We start from the raw sequence: 22,700 nt of genomic DNA, 5'->3' as shown, positions 1-22,700 counted from the left end.
TTAACCGGCTTTTCTTTTTAATAAAATGTAGTGGAATGCAGCTTATTCTCTGACATGAAGCTTTGATGACACTAATGTATCAATCTCTATTCTGTGCACGAATGATAACGTGATGAAATTGATATGTCGTGATTTCATTTGTTTCGGTAATTTAAGAGAGGAGAAGTTTGTGAGCGCATAGCAGTTGTTGTTGCATTTACTGTAAGCGTATTATTATGGAGGTAATATTCTATACAAGGGCGTTTTAATAATTTATAGAGACTAAAAAATTCTGCCACTGAAAAACTAACGATGCAAATAATTTTTGATATAACATCTTAATTTTAAAGTTTGATTTGCGGCAAAGTTTTAGCTGTTTTTAAATAACATAATAAGAGATCCGGCAAAAAATATCCCAGAACAAACAGAAAGGCTCGCTACATTTTTGGACTACTATTTGGACGACAAGTCCAAATTTGACAAAATCATCACAATAAAATTTAATTTTTTTCTAGAGTGTGTACGTATTTATCCCTTTTCTCCATGTTTTTTTTATTTTTTATTAACAATGTTCTTTAATATTCCTTTAGAAAATATTAACAACATCTAGAAAACACATGATTTAGATGAAATAAAAAAATAAGCGTAATTAGCCGAAATGGAGTGAATTACATGGGAAATTACCAGCCCGCGTAAACGAGATAAGGGAGCTGATAAGATGAGGCAAGCCAGACCGAGATATCGCTTCTTTTAAAGATGACACGTAAAAGTAAAACGCGATCCTATGGGGAACGACGCAGTCTGAATTACTCAGATTTCACTTTGTTGAACTCGCTTCAACCGGCTAACCTGGCTGAGTTATTTATTTTTGTGCATGATTATTATCTAGGAACAAACTCTTTTATTAACATTTCTTTGTGCTTTTGTGAAAATAATAATGGCTGCATTAACGGAATTAAATAAATGCGAAAAAAAGACCTTAAAATATGCTGTGATAATTTTAGCCATTTTTTTCGAAGAAATGAAAATAAACTTGTTTGCACATGAACGTACTACATTCATTTAAAGATGCTTTGTAATAGAAATTATTTCAACCTGCCTAACTGAACTACACCGGCCAGACAACAGAAAGTCACGGTCACCCTTTTTGTACCTGCACTTTTAGTTACGTCGACATTTTGTGGACTAAAAATATCATAATGAAAATTATTAACTACTCAGAAGTAAGAACATTTTATGTTCATACCTATAGTTATCCAAAAAATATTTTTGTGTTACTCAAACGCAGAAGAAACAAACTGTCACACTTATCAATTCCCGCTGGTAAACACTTAATACTACATTTGTACTTTCAAAATTACAAATTGATCATAAATTGTCCAAAACAATATATCACGACATATCTGATTATCATTAAACCAATGAAAAATTTCACAATGTGATGCCATGTAGGTTTCATAAATTACTGTTTATGTAACACTACTAGAAGTTTTTTATCAAAGAAATAAGGCAGTGGGTTGAGGCACGATTTAAAGAGATGCTAAATTTATTACAACAGAATGATTGTTTTCCTGCCACATATGTAGCAACACTAACAAAAGCCAGATTGTCTCAACCACAACTCTTCATTACAGTTTAGTATTAGCCAACCTATTTGCATCACAATATAACCGGTATATCACTTACGATAACATTGCCACACTAGTGACTCAGGAAAAAATGTTTTATTACCACTAGTTATGACGACATAGTCATAAAGGCTTGGAAAGCTAGATTATCCGAAAAACTAAGACAACTTAGATAACTACAAAACCATACTTCACGAACAATATCAATATACTAGTCGTTAGCCCGTGGAAAATCCACGGGTTTGCCCGTCCTTTTTATACCGCATTGCGTGCGTCTCGCTACCTGCGCAGCTCAGCTACCATTTTGCGTGACAGACGGACAGACGTATACGGGCATTATAACATAGATTTACAAAACACCTTTTGGCAATAATAATTTTACTTATAAAATGGAGCAGCAGGTAAACACCAGCCCCGACTAAAATTAGAAAAAATAAGTACCTTAATAGTGATTATAAATACAACAATGCCTTTTGAGACTTATGTGAAAAGAGCTAGCTAAATTTTATACGAGAAATGCGACCCTACAACTATTGATGAGCTACCCTAACAGAGAAATCAAACATTTTATCTATTTAGAAATCTTACCTTTTAACGTTTTAGCCTGCAGCAGAAGAAAACTTACATAACATTAAGTCTTAGCCAAATATTTTGAGTTTATTATAAAAGAAGTGTACAAAAGTGTTAGGAAAAGTTGATGAAACAAAAGTATTTACACAATGTCAAGATAGGTGAAAGGAAGATAAATTGCCATCTTGAAAATACTACATCTCATGTTGTTGTTTTTTGTTTGTTTGTTTGCTTGTTTTTATTTGTTTGTTTGTTTGCTTGTTTTTGTTTGTTTGTTTGCTTGTTTGTTTTTGTTTGTTTGTTTTTGTTTATTTGTTTGTTTGTTTGTTTGTTTGTTTGTTTGTTTGTTTGTTTGTTTGTTTGTTTGTTTGTTTGTTTGTTTGTTTGTTTTTATTTGCTTTTGTTTGTTTTTTGATATGCCTACTTCTAATAGATTATAACGGATTAAAATTGAATATCCATTATGAGTAAATTAAAATATAAACGTATTAGCTAAACCTGGTCATTCTGAGTGAAGTAATACACCGAAAAAAATGACGAAATATTATTACTCATTTCAAACGAGTTTGAAATTTCATGACAATTTCTACATCCAATTCCAATATACTTAAATTTAATCCTGTGTTATGTTGTAAAGGACTAAAAGGTTAAAATTCCTAATAGTTGATAACTTCATCCATGCCGAACTTCGTGTCATTGATGTCACGCAATAGTCAAACATGTCAATCCTAACAATGGGAATTGAAAGCCTATGTAATAAAATTGTAAGCCAGTTAGCACATTGGTTTGCATTAATGATGGGAAATGAAATCTGTTCACGATTAACGCAGATGTTAGACATCATGAATTCATGAGTCTCATCATAGGACATATATGTATTTATTCCCTGATCGTGATGGGTGAGTGTAATTGGTATATTAGAATTAAAGACATACTATTACATCTTTGCTTTCATTGAATTTAGGCAACTGAAACTGGATTTCCACTAGATAGATATTACGGATATCTAGCATTAGCACAAATTTTTAATTTTACGGGGAGTGCTAACAACAAAAACAAAGAATATAGCATAAACTTTGTTTGCGCATGATTTGTCTTGAAGATATTCACTATGTAATCTGGTCCATATACAAAAAGACACATGCCAAATTTCATGCTTCATTTCATTTTCTTGGGAAAACGCTTTAAATTTTTTTTCCCGCCTCAGATCAATATTACAGACAAACTTCTTATTCCTGTTATCTCTCTGAGATTTCTTGAAAATTTCGCCGAATCCCTTATCTGTAGAGACATTATAATTTTTGTATTTCTATGGTAAATAGTAACTAAATATTTGGCTCAGAGACTAATATAATTTTGCTTCTTCCTCTAATTACAAAGTTGGATAATATAGTTTACAATTTATTGTTTATATTCCATTTTTGTTTTATCAAGTGTCTGATTCGGTAAAAACTGAATAGTACAACAGCATGGTGCTTTCGTATTGATTCATTGTTGTTTGCCCTGAAGAAATGACTACTTATATGCTTATATGACTGTCTTGAATTAAGACACGTTTGGAACAGGTACTGAAATTGATTGAAATATATGATGGTCCGTTTGAAAATTCGCAATGTTTCGGCGACATTTTATCACTTTTCAAGAGGTGATGCGACGTTTTCAAAGAAGAAGAAATTTGACAGAATTATTAACGCGTTAGTAATCCTTGCTTTGTAACCTAAGTAACATTAACATAACATCGTAAAGGATTTCAAAGTCATTATTTTTGACTGTATACCTTAGATTCATTTCTTGTTTAAGACAAATTTTCATTGATATGCAACAGAGCAACAGAATACGACAGTTTTTACATATTGCGCATGTACCTTGTAAAAGAAAAGATGAACGCTGTCTTGCTGATAAATAGAGCATGAAAGTAAGCTGTTTCGTGTTGTCTCCATTGTCATCTCAAGATTTCTTTGAGAAACATGCTTTCTGATTTCTCAAAATGAACGTTATGTATTGAAATATATTTTTCAAGCCTACTTAAAGCGTTAATTCCAATAGAAACAAAATTTTTGCTAAAAACTAAACTGGAGTGGTAACTTACACAAAAAGTGCTCTCTATTCTCGGTCACAAGTGGAAACAAACACAGGCAAGGTAAATTTCTCTAGACTACAACTTATTCTCCTTTTTCTGGTCTATCGTTGTGGAAAACAACTGCAAGAAAGGAATCAAAATTTTCGTGTTTATCACCAACTCTTTTTTATTGTCTTCCTGCTTTTTAAATTAGATGGCGTCAAAGGTCCATTTTGAGCCACCAGTAATCAGGCGTTAAACACCAGATCAAGCGCTTAACCATGCTATACAGCCAAGGGAGCGCTTTGGTACAAGTAAATCCAGTAAAGCGCAGCGATACAGCATTATGGTTGTAGCTATTATATTTTTTAAAAATTACAACCTGTTATTACTCCGTCATAGCATAAACAGTCAACCAGTATTTATTTTTTTATTTTGCGAAATAATTTCCCGTCAAAGTATAAAAATTGATCGTGTCCCGGGATGAACGCTTAGTAAAAGAGAACAATGTCGAACATCCGTGTGTGATGACTATTATCTTTTAAAAAACACAGAAAAAAGCCTGTCCCACCCAGCTAAAACAATAACTCAGTAATTTTATTTTTCAAAATAAGTTTTTCGAAATTTATTGTCAGTTTATCAGTTTAAATAATAACCACATTCTAAAACCTGTTGTTACAAAATTAATTTTGGGTACAATGTAAACCCTAGCTGATCAAAAGTTAATCGAGACTGTTGTCTCATTAAATCAACAAATTTTAGACTTGAGCTACAGTTTATATTACAGTAAAATATGTAGCTATCTAACTCCATTTAGCATAAGAAGGGTTATTAGAAATTTTTTTGTAGTCAACAGTTAGTTAGCAGGTAGTTAGCAGATCGACAGCCACATCCCTAGTTGCAGCTGAGTAAAAAATCAGATTGGTGAAGATAACAAAAAAGATAAATAATGTTGGTTAGGATAAAAAACCGAATAAAACCTTTAAAATAGCAATAAAAAATTCTAGCTAGCTAGCTGGCTTTACGATGGTCCCTCAAAATCTACAATCGCAGCTAAAATCTTAAAATTGCCTACCCTAAGGAAAAAAATTATTTGCGAAAGAAATTTGTGCGGAATTTATTTTCGCAGATGAGTGACCCAGAAATGGCATATTTTGCGGAATAAATTTTTGCGGATAGCAACCTCAAAAGAGATATTGCGGAATAAATTATTTTGGATGCAAGAAAATCGGTGAATTAAAAGTCAAGAAAACCTAATTTAGTACCTTAGTGTATGAAAAACATCCAATTTTTGGAATATCTAATCTTCAACAAATGTAAGAACGAATATCGTCACTGAAAATATCGAAAATATTATGACATGGGTGGTCCTCCACAGACCACTCCTTTCGTCACTATCTTCGCCATTGTAGGTAACAAAACCGGCCATCTTTTCAGGATTGACTGTTTCTTGTCCAATCAGCAATGAAGATGCTTCAGTTTTCTCCAATGGATCGATTGCAGGGAAAGTCGGTAGACCTCTTGACCCTTTTTCTATAGCTTTTGTGATGCCAGATGCTTCCCATCCATTTGAAATGATGTCTTGACCTTTCTGAGAGCTTAGATAATCGTCAAGCTCCACAATCCATTTTGTTTGTAAAGGTTTCAGAATAGACAGTTTCAAATTTTACGCAAAATCCGCAAAAAGAGGCTTTTAAATGTAAAGCAAAGACAACAGATCGATTCTTTACCGCTGAAGTCTTTCGAAAAATTAGTTTTTTGCGCAGAAAAATTTCGAAAGTTTAGCGGAATTTTTTTTGCGGATCACCAAAATAATTTCTATCCTTAAGGTAGTTTAAGATTTACCTAAGAATTACCTTGTCAGTTTCATTTCATGCATGATATCTAAAGTACAATGGAAGTTATTCCCTACTTAAAAGCAGAGATTTTTAAGCATTTTGTTCTATAGCGAAGGGTGCGGTATATTAACGCTGTGTAACGGCAAAGCGCGTAGAATACATCGATATTTATTGTGTTTTTTTTCGCGTAATTTTTTGTTTTGTGATGTTTTTGAGTGCTCTCAGATCAAAATATTAATGTAAAGTGTGTTTTGTCAAGACATGTCTTCATGAGGGAGGGAAATTGATTAGATAATTGTGTAAATTTCACATCTGGAAGTTTTCCAAGTTGATTCAAAATTTTTAATCAGTTTCGATTGCTTTTGTCAAGAGTTGAGAATACAAAAAAACACAACAAAGAAGTGTCTTAGAGTAAAATGAAAAATTATAAAGAATAACTTATTGATTGATTTTTTTTAAATATCTTTTGAGAAAGACATTATTCCTCAATCAATTAGCACAACACCAAACGATTTTACTTAAATTTGAAAAATCCATTAAACATGTATACTCGTTTATCAGGAAAAGTATAATAATAGGGGATGAGGGAGCTCCATTTTGTTGCTCTCCTTCAAGTATTGTATAACCCTCCTACGTGAGTCTTATTGTTTGCGCATTATAGAAAAAAGTTAATATCTAATGTCATCATTTATACCTCCCTTTTCTCTTGACCTATCCTATTGATTTTTTGTCAAGAGATTTGAACTATGACAAGCATCACGCGAAATATCGTGTATGCTGTCAATATTTTATCATTTTCCTCCATACAGGTTTTATACTAGCTCCGTTAGTTTAACATATTCATTAGCAGCAAGTAATCTCTGTGAGGGAGTTTAACACAAAATGCTTCATGTAAAATGTCCTTACGCATATCAATAATTTTTGTAGTCACATTTTTACTGTTCTATCAATTTTGCATCTGTTCCAAAATAAAAGATGGACACACACTGGAAGCAAATAAGAACTGATGGTGAGTATTGTCAAATTTTGTTGCACCAAAACAGAAATCTTCTTTCGTCTGGATTACTCAAACTTTAATGCTATTTGTTTAAAAAATTCTTGTCAAATCTGCTGATCAACCTGTCTTATAAAGTAAGTTAATTTTTTCTGACACTTTGAATGCCCCACCAATTTGAAACTACTTACGTGAGGAATACAGGGCAGACTTTTTACTAGAAGAGTTGTCAATTATTCTACATGGTTTGGTCATATCTAAATCTTTATCAGTTTTTATTTAGGCAAGTGTCCTTCCTACGTGCCAAAAATATATTTAAACCTCTTAGAATTTGATTTAGCTTCTCATAATCAGAAGCTTTAAAAAAATAAGTGCTTATAATAATACTACTTAAATAAGTACGAAACGAATTGAAACAGAAATAACCTTTGATAATTACCGATTTCATCGTATTATGTTTCTACTGATGCGTGTTAAACGGACTATCTATTTATTGATCTCCATGTACCAATATTTAGCATATTTTTAATTCTAAAATGACATCTTATCGGGAACAAGACTTCACAAGATCAATAAAGCCAAAAATTTTACCAGATGCAGAGTTTCCCTAACTAATTTCAATATGATAAAGCGCCACGAAAATAATAGATTTACATTTCCTCTAGAATTGTCGAACGTTTGTGTACATGTTCCGACAATACAGTACAACAATACAACTTTTCCTCTGTTTAAAAATCCTTAATCAAAAATAAAATATTTAAAATGTGGTGAAATGGTTCTATATGACAAAATAAAATTCTCCTTCTGCTACTTTTCAGTCCTTATCCATATTTAACTGCACTTCTTTTTAGATTCTATTTCTTACACTTCGGTTAAAACTGAACTGCCGGAAGGTGCTCAAAAAGATTTTATGGATGGTTTGAATACCGAAATTGAAAGTTCTTTACAAGCACAGGATGAGTATGAACCTGGCAGTCCCATGTTTCTACCACAATATGGAAAAAGCTATTCCAACAAAACCATCAAAATGGAAAGGCACTATAAGTACAATCCGAAGCCGTTAGGGAAGAAAAACAATCGAAATTTTGTTTCTGAAGAACATAAAACAGAAGAATATTGGCAAAAGCGAATCAGAAATAATGTGGCAGCTCGAAAGACTAGAGAAGATAGAAGACGCAAAGAAATTGAAACATTGAATAAAAGCATGCAGTATGAAAGACAGAATTTAGAGTTGCGTTTATTCATTGAGAAAACGGAAAGCGAAAATCAATATTTATTATACGAAATTAACTGTTTAAGGGAAGCCAAGGGGTTTCCCAGATTTTAACATTTGTTAGTTCTTCACCTTGCTTACAAATGGGCTAACAATTCTTAGAATGTATTTGTTTGTACATGTCCAGAACTTTAATATTTTTCCGTGGTAGGTCGTAATCTGTTATTTTTTCCTAATCTTTGTTACAGACTATCTACCACGACAAAACAACAACAAATATAGCGTAGTTTTCTGTTGGTTGTAAATTTAAAGGGAATATATTATTTTCAAACTGTTTATATAACTTATAGCTACTAATAATTATTTATTTTTGGCGTCGTCTGGTCAAAAAAAATCCTCCTCCTTTATTGACATTCACTTCCACTGAGGTGACGCACTGTGAACTATAATTTTTTTCACTGTTCAAATGTTGTAAGCAAGATTGTTGCATGGAGTCAGCAATCTTTTTCGTATCAATGGCCGTGCATTAAGAGGTGTGTTTTTCAAATTAAATCAAACTTAGCGCAATTATACTACGTCATAAAAGGAACAAAATAATGGCAATAAATTTGGTCTATGTTAGCAATTATTCTCTGACGTTAATCTGACGTTATCAAAAGCTTCAATCTATTCGGTCCGAGGTAGTTCGTCCGTTCGAAAACATTATAACATCAGAAAAAAATTTACCTTGGTGAATGCACCCTAAATTAGTACTTAAAATCGCGCAAAAGATCCTATTTTTAAGAAAAGTGCTATTAGACAAAAAATTTATCAGTCAAAAACTTGCTTAATAGTCATTGGTTATTAAAGTGCAGTCCTCAAACATACAACCAATTAATATGAAAGGGTGGGGAGCGGTAACAAAGAGCTGTTTGTTTGGGACGCAATATTCTATGGATCTACATTTGGTTTTAAATCCGAAGACCAAAAATTGTAAGCACGTGTTATACAAACATCGCATTCAGCACCGTCATGCCCACCCGTAGGTAAATGTCTTCTCCCCTGGTGTTGGTGATTTGTCTTAATTTCTTGAAAACAAGATATAAAGCTAGCTAGGTAGCTACAATCACCTACATAAATATGCCTCTTCTCTTCCCTACCTCCAAGTTCATATACTTTGCGATTGTTTAGAATTTGTTTGCAAACTTGTCTTATATACCCAAAACAAAGACGCTGTTTTAGGCGTCTTTGTCAAGAGATATCGTCTTTCGACTAAACTTGAATACAAATTTAGCCAATTGAAAACAAGCTGTTAATTACTGTTAATTATTTTAACAACATTTTTCAGATCTAGATGGAAATAACTACTTTTTTCGTACAGCTTGTAACCAAATTTCAAGAAGTTGATATAAAATGCTTGTTCTAGATTCTTGATACCTATTGCGTCAGCTATGGTCCGCAATTTTCTTTTTCTCACAATTACATTTTGTTACTGCGCGTGTGTTTTTGAACTCGCTGCTTGAAATTTCTTTTTCTATCTACACGGGATTTCATAAACGATATTGCTTTGATCTTCCAGACTAATTTTGTCCATTGATTTAGACAAAATGCTGCGCAGCGTTTGTTAAGAGTTGAAACCACATTCGATTTTGGATCTTTGCTGAAACTTGGGAAAAATATTAGAAATTCACAAGCTGTCAATTCCATTTATGTTTCACAGTTGGATAAGTTGGATCTTTTCTTTGTTTTGTTTTTGACTTGCGTGATGACTTTCTAATTGTATCCATTTGCAATCAATGCATTCTTTACATGTCCAACTCATGGTACCTTTTTGTCACTGACTACGTTATTGGCACGATCTAAGAATGAAGAGGTGACACTTTCTTTGCAAGATTTATGATGGTTTGATTCCTAGTTAAGGTACTGGTCAGTTTGAGTGAGTTCCCGTTAATTGAGCCTAAAATAGCACAATTCTTACGTTTTAACAATGTAATAAGGAAAGCCATGCTATCATCTCTTTCAAATTTAACAGTGGAGGCCAGTGAAAGCCGTTGATGTGTTAATAGAACTCTTCAAAGTAAGATTTTCTGATTACGGCAAATACGTTGGCAACGGGTGATGTGAGCAATGCTGTTGTCTCATGTGCTTGCATTTATATTTCAGCAACTACTGACGATGCAATTCCATCTATTTGAATGTATAAGTTGTTATTAAACACATACTATGTTTTTGTCAACACAAGAAGATGTTAAACAGTTTTATGTACTATATATTTTTTGCAGGAATCCTGAGTTTTTCAGTTTAAAGTATTTTTTGATACACTATCTAGATATTTTAAACGCGGATAGTACTTAATAACATATATAAAAATAGCTTAGTTTTGATCTTTGATCAGTTAAGTACATAACTCATATTTTACCTTATTATATCGCAACTTAAATTTGCAATTAGAAATTTGGCTGTCCTTAAAATCCAGTTGGTGGTCCGTCAAAAGGTTTCAGTCGATAGTACTCTTTTTCAACGACGTAGTCTTTCCTTTTTAACGCCATTAAGACGTTTCTAGCTTCTCGAAAATCCAGGCAATGAATTCAAGAGCATAAGTGTGCAGTAAGGGAGATGTGAAGAAAAAATGAAGCAATAGCCATCAACTTAATTGGAATGGAAGCAAAGCTATCGACAAAAAATCTAGAACAACGGCTGGGAAGATAAATGGAGCAATCATTAGCGTAGAAGGTGACAAACACAGCACAGCACCGTTTCGTTTTTTATGAAATCAACTTTTTTTCGCGACCTTTATTACTTCGGTGTCGAGCATAGTTAGATACCAATATAGTGTTGTCAAGACTCTGCAGAGTAAAATTTTGTACTAAAATTCAAGGAAAATAAAAGATATTATACAGCAATGCAAAAAGCATACATGGACCTAAAAGAAGACAATGGTACATATACTGTTGTTGTTTCAGAGATGTGTGATGGCAATTGTGGAATAATTTATCCTTTGCTTGGCAAATTTCGCTGCGCCATAAAGTAGAAACAGTTTCTACTTTTTAGCGGCGAAATATTTCGCTGTAAACTTTTAACCAATCAAAACGCAAACTTTAGTGTTTATTCTTAGGAAAACTTACGACTTAAAATAACTGCTTTGTTTTTAAAATCTAAAAGAGGGCTTGCATCTCGCACCCCCACCCCCCTCCTTTGAGCTGACAAGTCGAGGATGTAAAGCCCAGAGAAGAAAAAAATAATAATTAAAGATTTAGACGCAAAGCATGTTTAGGACCATGGGACGCATTTCTAGAGATACGGTTAAAAAAATTAACCGATGCGAATAAATAGAATTTTTTTGCCATTAGGAACAATAAAAAAGGCTAAAAGCCATACATGCCACAGCCATAAGAGATACGTTATTCGATGTACTAGTCAATGAAATAAAAAAAACCAAGCCCTTATCCACATTCTTTACAAATTAAAGAAGATTTAAGCCAAGAAGATTTGTTTAGGAAATGGGTAGTATGAACTCAGTCGAAACAAAAGCTACAATTATATGTTTTTAAGACGGGGCATTTACATCTCCATATGTGTCGTTTTTACTTCTTTAACTTAAAATTTTTAGGTCGCGGCAGTCAGGCCAGTATTTGATTTATAAAAGATACTTAGAAATTTCCAAAAAAATATATATATATAAATACACAACGTCCAATTGCTTGAAATTTGTTATCCGCCAAATTACAAAGAAACAGGGCATGATAAAGCAAGTCTTGTGTAGACAATCGCGAGCGAAAAAATTACAAATATTATTCTGGATAATTTTGATTTACTTTATTTTCGTTCCAACATTTACGGTATAGCGTTTTTTGTTTATTTGTTCATGATGCTCTTCAAATTATTTTTTGCTTAAAATTGGCCATAATATCTCAGAAACCCTCACAATAGGTGATGAAATAAGATATTCACAAAAGTGTTATGTTTAAGTAAATAGAGTTTTTAAAAATACTCCCGGTACTCTCAAAATCAAAAACAAAAAAATGAGATATTTCGCCGAATTTTTTCTATTTTTATCTGCTTTTTATCATATCCTTTTTAATATGTTGATCGAGAAGAATGTTTTCCTTGGCAACCAGTTGTTCTGTAAATGCCATGTCATATTCTTTCATAATATTTATTTTCATAAATTCGTAAGAACATCCTAATATAAATTCAGGTTATATTAGATTTATTTAGTTCAATTCTTCACATAAATACTTCAATGGATCGCTATCTGTAATTGAGATTAATAATTAACTTAAAGGTCCCCACAATTTCACAGGACATTTATCATCACAATTGAGAAGAGTTTCTTCGAAACCTAACCACAATAACCGTAAATGTTATTAGCTATAACCTCTTTCAGTTGACCTCTTTATTCAAGTTGAAAAATTCTTACACAAAACAAAGCGTTCTTAGCGTATCTTATAACTATTATCAGCTTTCTTAATTGGATTAATTTTGGCTTGATATTAATTTTCGCGCCGCCGTAAGTAATGCTTTTTCGCGCACGCAAAAGGTGGTTAACAGGAATAAAAAGAAATGAAAAGGACGTATTTACTTCCCCCTCCCTCACTGTTTCAACAATATAATCCTCTTTCACACTCATTAGGAACAAAAAAACCTTACCTTTATTGTTTCACGCACCTCGGAAAAAAAGATCTATGCGTGAATAATTTTCACACACTTCATGTGCCCGGAAATTAAAACTGTGAGTTAGTTCATGCAACTAAGTTATGTTGAAATTGACACACGTAAACTCAGTCTTAGCTTTATTAATATGATAAGTATCCTAAAAATACAGTAACCCTATTCCTAATGTATTAAGATTCGTTTTATATAACAACAACAACAACAACAACAACAACAACAACAACAACAACAACAACAACAAAAACAACAACAAAAACAACAACGACAACAACAGCGACAACGCAACATGTTCACAAGAGGCACATGTTCACAACAAAAAGTTAAAAACAGCAGCGACATATTACAGGATATAATTATTCTGAGAATCTGTAAAAATATCCTAAGTACATTAAGGCATATAAAACGTAACCTAAACTAAATCTAGTCCAAGTAAAATGGCATTTCTTTTGCTGTTATAAAATATTAAAAATTCCTTGATCGTAGATCTAAGTGAAAATACAAGCTGTTGAAAAACTTTCAACTAATTATCTAGGTGATCTAAGTTTATAAAAACAATTAAAAAAAAAGTGCGGTATAAGAAACTCGTAATATAATATCCTTTTTCACAATTTTACATTCCATAAACATCCTGTGTTTTAATGATTCTTTGCTTTCTTTTGTTCTTATAATTTCAGTATAATAACTTCTATAAAAAAGGACTTTTGAAAAAGGCTATTGAGCAATCAATTGAATTCGACAGGATATTCGGACCTAAAGTTTTTCTTCGTTCTCGACTTTCTATTAGCTGCAGATTTTGAACCAACTAAAATATAAAATTATCGGTTTCGTTGGTGTTGCGTTTCTACTAAAAAAGACTATCGGGATTATTGCTGCATAAAAGGGGAAGTTCAGAGATTATCGATTTTAAATTTTAAAGGAAGGTTAAATTATATTTTGAACAATATACACCTAGATTCTGTTTCTAGTTGTGAAACATCCTTACCAAATTGCATTGCTCGTTTTCGAAATTTGGTATTACTGGAGAGATGATTTATTGAATCAGTTAGTCATGATTGCGGTTCGTATTGATTCGTGTCACAAGTCAGAGTCGAGAGGGACAGTCATTTTAGGATATTCTACACCCTGTCACGTATTCTGTAGGGATCAAGTTTTATGACTAATTCTTTAATTATACATACTTTAAAAAAATGTTAGTAATCCTGGATAAATTAATGTTCATATTTATTGTATCGCAAGATATTTACCCACAATCATAATTCTTCCATCACATTCACCGAGCAATAACTTCATTCTTTCTACGTGTCGCTCACTTGGTCGTTTCGTTGTCGTCAAAAAACGCATTTTGTTAATCGTTGCTTGAATTTTTAATGAGCATGGCACCTCCATGGCAACAAACTTGTTAACTATTTTCTCAGCTTGACATAATATGTCACCAACAGCTGCAAAGCGATCGCATAATGATTGAATCTTCGGATTCCCAAGTGACAAACGATCAATCTGACCAAGCTCTTCGTTGGATTGTGATAAGGTTTTCCGCATTTGAACAATTTCTTGGATAATAGCGCCATTCTTTGCTTCTTCGTCTTTTTGTTTTGGTGGTTTGAAATCAAACTCATCGTGCAAAAATATGCTTCTAGAGAGGTCTGATTGGATGCATGCCTCTACACTTCCGTTTTGTATCTCTTCTTCATAAATGTCAGGTCCATTGGAAGATTGGTCCTATAATAAGATTATAATTATTGACTGGTGTTTACATTTTTTTAACGTTTAAAAAGAAACGAATGCATTTGGTCGATAAAATTATCAAGATCATCTGCACACAATTATGACGCAAAATGACAAAATTTAAATTTTCACTGTTTTTACGTTCTTGATTCTTCAAACGTTCTTCCTGAGTTAATTAATTTTTAATTTTCATTAAGGAAGTGTGGGCAGGAATAAGGCTCTCCCTCAATTTACTTTGTTAGTGTGGTGAAGTATCTGCGGATTTGTGGTACGTAAAGTATTCTATTTTAGGAATAGATATTAATAATTAACTTCACTACAAATTGCTACAGGATATAAACACGCGAACATTTTTTAATTTTGTCTTAAGAAGAATCAGATTCTAGAAGTTTGATATAACTTTGGTATAAAACTATAAAATACAATTTTCCGCCGGTAGATCGAATCAGAGAACTGAAATAATAGTTTAAATTCTCCAGGCTTTTTATGACTTGAATTTTGACTGAAAAATGAAAAAAAGTTCTTCTTTTTTTTGAATTTTTCACTTTGACGGTCAAATACAGTAGACGTCCGTTAATTCGAACACGCAAGGGACTAAATTATTTGTTCAAATTAGTGAAATGTTCGAAATAACGGAAAGTTCGAATTAAGCGGCATTCGAATTAACGGACATCTACTGTAGAAACAAAGTTATATTTACTGGAGAACGAAAGTGTGAAAATCTTTTAAAAAGGCAGTTTATTTTTTAGTCTAGGGGGCATTGATAACGGTACCATGATGAACTAAAGAGGCTATCCTGGATAAATAATAGGTAAAAATGATGAATAGGGATAAGAATAATTAAAGCAGCTCAGCCTAGCGTATATTCCGGTAATCGGAGCTCAAGCTATAGTTTGAGTTACCAGGCGTGTGCTTTATCGGGTACTGTAGTTCTAACAAATTGGTTCTAGATTAAAAATACCAGTAAAGGTATTTTGAAAATTACAAAGGCGAACCTGGTCGTCTTCATCCGTGATATCGTCATTCGTGTCATCCAATAGGTCGTCTCCAATCTTGTCATTATAATACAATGCAATCAATGTCTTCATGATCCCTCGAATCTTTCCACAGACCAAATGAAAATCCTCTAGATAAGTAACATTGTAGTGAATATGATGGACAATGATGTTCTCACAGATTTGACGAACATTTCGGAACTGGAGATTTACTTCAATAACAAACGGGACATCATCTGCATTCATTTTGCCCAAATCACGCTTCATTGTTTCACATTCGATTTCATCATTCATCTTCTTCACCAATCCTTTAACCGCACCAACGTATGGGACGCCCTGCTGGTTGCGTTCAAGTTTGAAAATTCGTTTTGAGAAGTCTCTCATTGTACCAGATATCTTTTTTAAAAGACCTCTTAATTCTTGCATGTTTCTGAGTTTACCATCTATCACGTATACACGATCCATCAATTGACTTCTTCTTTCCTTCAATCCCGGCACTGTGTTGTATTTTCTTTTTTCATACTCCATGGAATCGACGAATGGTTTGATATACACAATATCCCCTTTGTTAGCGAATGACTCTCTCGGAGTTATTCTTGATTCTACTTTGCTTCTAGGAGAGGGTGTTCTTTGTCCTGAACCTCTTCTTGGGGATTTAATCTCCAGACTTAAACGTTTCATGTTTCCATTTTCCATGATTTCAACAAACTAGCAATTTCAACAAACTTTCTACTAACCTTGCAGCTTTTACAGTTTCCGCTCACATTTGCATTCATATGTTTCACAACTCAGTGTGTAGCAATGATTTAACAACTTTATTAGGAATTGTTGTTCAAAAGTAACCCCCTGGTTGCATTGAAATATGTAATACTAATTCATCTATGAAGAAATAAGCTTCACATGAAAATTTAAATCTAGTGGAGAATTATACTTTTTAACATTACTGAATTGGCGATACATTTATATTACATATGTACGTCAAATGAGAATAATATGATTACAGAAAACGCGCGGGAGGTTATGATATGTAATACAATTTAGCAAAGCTTTAAATATTAATCAATTGCTTATTACAAATTTTGTTTCGCTCGCAAATATACTGAATGTGTGTCATGAATATCTATATATAGACTTTAGCGTTTAGTTTTTTGCCAATGGTGGATTTTTCTCGTACATTCACCCTCTTTACACTTATTATACAGTCATTTAGCTGAAAAACATTTGCAGCTTAAAAATGAGTAATAATTGCATATCAAAGTTTGGTTCTAATGAACTGGTAAATTATGAGAAAGATAAAATCATACAGAATGTGGTTAAGCATCACATTCAGCATTTTTCTATAATGAGCCACTCCTTCAAAGAAACAATAGGTTGGGTGGGGCAAACTAAAAGTGCAAATTTAGGTGTTACCAAATGAAAACAATAATTAAATGGTAAATACGTGCGCTGCTTAATCATGCACAAGTGAATTTGATTATATGTGAGGTTATAAATAAATATAGATTATGTTAAAACTGACAAATGGTTGTTATAGATGCGACCGTTTGTTTCAATGTAAAATAATAATAGTTGATGATTGATGAGTGAAAAATACAACTAAATTTTCAGTTATTTCCAATTAGGTAATTTTGATATCTTTTTAGGCTTTAAATTCCTATGTTAAGAAGGTCATATACATTCACCTTCATTTTAATAAGGGTTTATTTAAGACGTTTATATAAACCTATAACAGTTTTATCAGGAATTCTTTTTAAATTTTGAGAAGCCTAACTTTATCCACTTCCTTATCCGTTTAGAGCTATGCTGATACCGTTCAATTGGTCATTTTTCCTATCGTCGCCTTACTGGTTTTTTTCATTCAATAATGTATTCTTCTATGTACTTTTAATACTTTGTGTTCATAACATTTCTTCGTCATTTTAAAATAAACAAATCGAAGTGGTTTATCACCATCCTTGCAAGGAGTCTTAGGTTCTGTGATTGTCGTTTTTTGCAGTTATTATTCTTATTTCTCTATTATTCAAGTAGGCCTGAAAGTTCACTAAACAATTTTTTAAAACCTATTGTTTTTAGCCTTAAAATTCCACCCTAATATTCTTATAAAACATATTTTTATAAAAGAATAGAAGATATCGCGGTTTAAAAAGATTAAACGCCTAATTTTTACACTTTCTCGTAACAATTTTTTTGCGTTCGGTACATAGTGAATTTTTTAATTTTACTGTTCACAAAACACTTTACTAGTTTGGGAAACTTAATTTTCCGATTGCTTTTAGAAAAAGTAAAATCGCGAAATTTTCTTACGAAATACATTTAAACTCATTCATAAGCTATATCTGTAAAGCTGCATTTTATCAGCTACATAAGTATCGCAACCTACGAACAACCAAATCAATTTCTAAGTAGACAAGCCCGGTCCGACGTGTATTGTCGTAAAGACATCGACGATGGAGAGGACTTGGGCAGAAGAAGAGGGACAATTTTGATGACACAAGAGTTATGATAGTGAATAGAGAGAAAGAGATAAACAGAGATATATTGTAAACACGTGTTCTTATTTAACCTATTTTCCCGATATTAAACGACGTAAGTAAAAATTTAAAACAACAACAACAAAAGCATTATAATATACATAGTAGTAGCCGATTCCTTAAGATATCAGCGGTCAAACTTGTTACAGCAACAGACGGATGTCTTCTCACACAAAAGTTAAAGGAGTTTTAACCGCGTGTGTAATTGCCTTCACGAAATAAAAATTGCACTTACTTTTTATAATTTCTTAATTGATGCCGAAGTAGCAACTACTTCAGGTACGGCGTCTTGTTTTGTTACAAAAAATAGTTTTAATCGCAGAATGACTGTTCTGGTTTCTCGATACAAAACTTTTTTTGTGTGTTCTTAGCGTTCGTTTTTGTTTTAGTATTAAGTGAGACTGTAAGTGGCTAAAGAAATCCCATGTTTAGTCTTCCAAACTGTCGAAAGGCATAAAACTGTTGTAAGGCTGAAAACTGTCGTAAAGCTTAAAATGTCGTAAGTCTTAAAACTGGCGTAAGGTTTGAAAGTATCGTAAAGCTTGAAAGTGTCGTAAGACTGAAAAGTGTCGTAAGGCGTATAACTGTCGTAAGGCTTAAAACTGTCGTAAGGCATGAAAGTGTCATAAAGCTTGAAACTGGCGTAAGGCTTGAAAGTGTCATAAAGCTTGAAACTGACGTAAGGCTTAAAACTGTGTTAGAGCGTGCGGTTTATTATAGCGATGTTTTAATGCAAATATCTTTAGTGGAATAAAATTGAAATGCTCGCAGCGAACTGTCCCTTCTTTCTAGATTTCACCAAATATAACAATAAATGGAATTAAAGCAAACTTCCAACTAAGGCGAATAGCCGTGGGAACGAGGTGAAATAAATTCCGAAGTGAAATGATGAGTGACTAGAGTATGAAACTAGCCTTTGATGAATTACTCTCTTTCACAAGCTTTTGCCTGACCTAAGAACCGGTATAGAGACTTTTGGACATCATTAATCTTTTAAATTTTTGCAACTCTCATTACAACGAACCACACCAAACCCTGTTTTAATAAACAAATTTCAAAATTTTACCTTTCTTGTTCCCTTTCTATAGTTATTAATTATTGTAGGCCCAATTTCTATATACAGAAGATTTTGTGACATCGGCTAATTATGCAATCCTTCGGCGTAAAATTACTCTCAAATTAAATGTCAAATATAAAGCCGAAATTGAGGCCCATAACGCGTTTAGAAAAAGCGAATCTGAATTTCTTTTGTTATAATTTTACCACACGAAAAGGAGAGATTTTCAAATCGTGTTCCAGGACTCCTTAAAAATCTATATTATAATACCCGTATACGTCCGTGTGTCTGTCACGCAAAATGGTAGCTTAGCTGCGTAATTAGCGAGACGCACGCAATCCGGTATAAAAAGGACGGGCGAACCCGTGGATTTTTCCATGGGCTAACGACTAGCATTCTTTTAAATATTAAGACTTCATAATGGAGGAGAAAAAAGTAGACCGGACCGTTGGTATTGACTGTTGAAATACTTATTTACATCAAAGATTTTCTTTTAATCTCCAGTTTATAACAAAAAGATTCTTTATAAACACAAATGTCCATTGTACGAATTTTTTGATCATTTTTTTAAAGAAAATGCTAAAATAATGGAATTGCTGAGAAACTTTCAATACTGGTTAAGCAAACTTGTGGATGCAAAAGCCATGGTAGCTTTGGCAAATAAGAATATACCTTATTCCAGGTAATTAACGAGGCCTAGGAAATCTGCATTATTTTTTAAGATTATATATTCTAGTACATGTTTCCCAAATTACATGTTTTTTTATTATATTATATTTTTGATTTTTGACTTTAACATCATATTCAGCATCATTGAATAGGTGAGTGAGAAGTTTTTAACCTAATCCGACATGTAAACACGCTGTTTTGGTGGTATTAATGCTACGGTCAAAATCTTCTTATTTTTCAACCTGTACGGATAAGCCTTGCTTTCAAGCAGAGGTCAATCAACACAAAAAACCAGGTTGTTTGTTTGCTGTATTAATCTATAGATGTGGCATTTTATTAAGTTTCAGGTAAAGATTTCGAAAGTAACGTTCATTTTGTTAAAAAAAGTTGAGAAATTGCTGCGACGCATCAAAGAAAACTAATTCGGGAAAGATGTGTTTTGTTTATCAAAATTTTTATAGCTAAAATATAAAAATATTATTATATGCTCATAAAGGTATAATTTAAAACGCTTTTATGCAATTACAAAAAAGGCTATAAGAGTTGATTTTATATTACAATTCATATAACATATTTGCCTACAAATTCTCCTTTTGAAGTGTACTTTCGAGTTTCTGGTACTTTTTGTTTTTTTTCTTGTAGCCTGATTTCAGTAGACTGATTGTGGTTAAAAAACTTTTCGCTTTCAACATGAAGATTTGTGTACTCCTCTGGATGGTGTTGTCATTTTGTCTATGTAGGTAGCAGGCACTACAATAATTAGTGTCTTCATAGTAAATATCACAGCTAAATGAATGCATTTCTAATAAAATAGTTTCGTTAATAAACGAGTTATGGTGTAGAAACAGAAGGTTATTCAACATCAGAGTTCACAAGATGTAATGTTTTTGTTTTGAAAAAATAAAAACAAATGATAAGTGAAAGCGTTTTGTCTCTGTAAAAATATGTTACTATTTTATTTATTTATATTATTTCAGCTTTTTGGCACCAGTCTTAGTCGACTTTATTACTGGCTACTAATGATTCTCTCAACAAATATTTTATCTAGATTATTCACATGGAGGAGTAGCAGTAGGACACAAGTTGTTAAAAGAAGCAGGTAGCTAATTTCTTTGTTTTTTTAAGTATATTCGAAGAACACTAACGATAACACAGCTTTATCAACCTTTTTCTTGCCAATAGGCAATAGGCAGATGTAATGTGTTAGCATAGCTAACAGAAAACACAACGTTATAAAAATTGTTTCTTGTTTCCATAGAGAAATTAATAGAACTTCGACCACAATGTTATGGTGGAAACTGCATGGAACCGGTATAGTTATTTTAAATTTTTATGAGATAATACTCGATTATCAAATATAATAAATTATATAATCATAGTGTACATTAAGTAAAGTCAGGAAATTAAAATACAATTCCACACAAGTGATTCTAACAAAATATCTAATAATAAATCCACGTCGGCTAGTCGGAGAAGAGATGAGAGTCATTTTTTTGTTTATGGTATTTAACATTTTAAATTTCTTTCTATATTGAGCCTTCTTTTTATATGATCCTTGAGAAGTTGTATACTTTTTTCTCAGGTTCTTGAAAATAGTTTAAATAACTTAAGCACCTTGCTACAAACAGGCATCTACGGCCGTAGGTTTTAAAGTTTCACTAAACATACTCCACCTACGTCGCTACGAAATTTTCATAATCAGTTTAACACAATAATCTTTTCAACCAAATATTCCACAATAGAAACGCTACATCTTGTTAAAAAGTCATTTTTTAACACTTTGTCCAATTGGTGCCTCAATAAGCAAATGGGCGGCTAAAAACGTTTAAATACCACTCAAAGTACCAAAATAGTACTTAATTAGACTATTTTTAGAAAGTTATGAAATAGGACATTTTTGCTATAATGGTGTCCTGTTTATCACAGTTATTATAATTATCTTCTATTTCTCATCTGTTCAGCATTAAGATTAGCTACAAGAGAACAGGATCGCAACAATAGATTGATAATGTGATTGATTAGTTACTAGTATAAGTTAATATTTTAAAATATTTTAAAATCAGCTTGGTTTACGTGTTCTTTTTTTACTCATTGGTTGGCGGGAAACACGGCCAAAAACTGTGTTAAAGTTTGAAGAAGCGGTAGTAAGAGCTGGCGTTGTTTCAAGGTCGACGGTAAACATACATGTTGTATTTACCTTTAAAGAATTTTAGAAGATAAATGCAAAAAAAGAACAAAATAAAGCAATGAACACGCTGTCAAGTTTTGTTGTGTTCTAGCTGTATGTTCCCAGACACGAGAAAAAAAATTATATGTAATTTGTCATAAAGATAAATACCCAAATATAAAATATAATAAATTATATAATCAAAATATACATCAAGTCAAGTTAGGTATTTAAAAAGTGATTCACAGGTGATTCTAACAAAAAATCTATAAATAAATCCACGTCAGCTAGCTAGAGAAGAGATGACTACTTAAGTCTACTTATTTTGCTATGGTATCTAACACTTTACAGAGCTTCCTTTAATAAGCCTTTTGTTCTGTAAACATATAAGTTGTTCTGTCGCTTCTTTCGTAGGTTACGGTAAGACCAAATCTTGTGGTACCTTGGAAGGTATATACTTCTTTACTATTACATTGTTTTATATATTTAACTTAGTTGCGTTTTTTTTTTTAGCTTTAAGAAAGGATCGCCAAAATACGCTACGCGGGATACTTTCCTTAACAAGATTAGAACTGTTAATCCAACGACTCTGTAGCTGATTTTTTATCATTTCGTAATAACA

The 22,700-nt window shown here is 32.5% G+C and overlaps 2 protein-coding genes and 1 long non-coding RNA gene across 3 annotated transcripts; 2 read left to right on the top strand and 1 right to left on the bottom strand.

Moving 5' to 3' along the window:
* Nucleotides 1–2,985: 2,985 nt before the first annotated feature.
* Nucleotides 2,986–8,635, top strand: LOC130614371 (thyrotroph embryonic factor-like). Its single transcript, XM_057435797.1, has 2 exons — nucleotides 2,986–3,076; nucleotides 7,920–8,635. Exons 1-2 carry the CDS (start codon nucleotides 3,028–3,030, stop codon nucleotides 8,393–8,395), a joined length of 525 nt encoding a protein of 174 aa, XP_057291780.1. The 5' UTR covers nucleotides 2,986–3,027; the 3' UTR covers nucleotides 8,396–8,635.
* Nucleotides 8,636–13,036: 4,401 nt separating this feature from the next.
* LOC130614689 (uncharacterized) lies at nucleotides 13,037–16,434 on the bottom strand. Its single transcript, XM_057436126.1, has 2 exons — nucleotides 15,655–16,434; nucleotides 13,037–14,653 (listed from the first exon to the last, which is right to left on the bottom strand). Exons 1-2 carry the CDS (start codon nucleotides 16,348–16,350, stop codon nucleotides 14,156–14,158), a joined length of 1,194 nt encoding a protein of 397 aa, XP_057292109.1. The 5' UTR covers nucleotides 16,351–16,434; the 3' UTR covers nucleotides 13,037–14,155.
* A 4,105-nt stretch (nucleotides 16,435–20,539) lies between these two features.
* Nucleotides 20,540–21,304, top strand: LOC130614401 (uncharacterized). Its single transcript, XR_008975868.1, has 3 exons — nucleotides 20,540–20,647; nucleotides 20,960–21,010; nucleotides 21,170–21,304. It is a non-coding gene; the product is annotated as an uncharacterized LOC130614401 (long non-coding RNA).
* The last annotated feature ends 1,396 nt before the right edge of the window (nucleotides 21,305–22,700 follow it).

The sequence above is a fragment of the Hydractinia symbiolongicarpus genome, chromosome 11 (genome assembly GCF_029227915.1).
Source record: "Hydractinia symbiolongicarpus strain clone_291-10 chromosome 11, HSymV2.1, whole genome shotgun sequence".
NCBI classification, from domain to species: Eukaryota; Metazoa; Cnidaria; class Hydrozoa; order Anthoathecata; family Hydractiniidae; genus Hydractinia; species Hydractinia symbiolongicarpus.
This window is presented reverse-complemented; position numbering and strand designations above follow the sequence as displayed.

Bases quoted from the DNA above. Each gene is read 5' to 3' on its own strand.
- LOC130614689 (XM_057436126.1), bottom strand. From the start codon at position 16,350: ATGGAAAATGGAAACATGAAACGTTTAAGTCTGGAGATTAAATCCCCA. The intron at 14,654-15,654 runs GTTCGCCTTTGT...ATCTTATTATAG, and splicing joins TCACGGATGAAGACGACCAG to GACCAATCTTCCAATGGACC.
- LOC130614371 (XM_057435797.1), top strand. From the start codon at position 3,028: ATGAGTCTCATCATAGGACATATATGTATTTATTCCCTGATCGTGATG. The intron at 3,077-7,919 runs GTGAGTGTAATT...ACTTCTTTTTAG, and splicing joins TTATTCCCTGATCGTGATGG to ATTCTATTTCTTACACTTCG.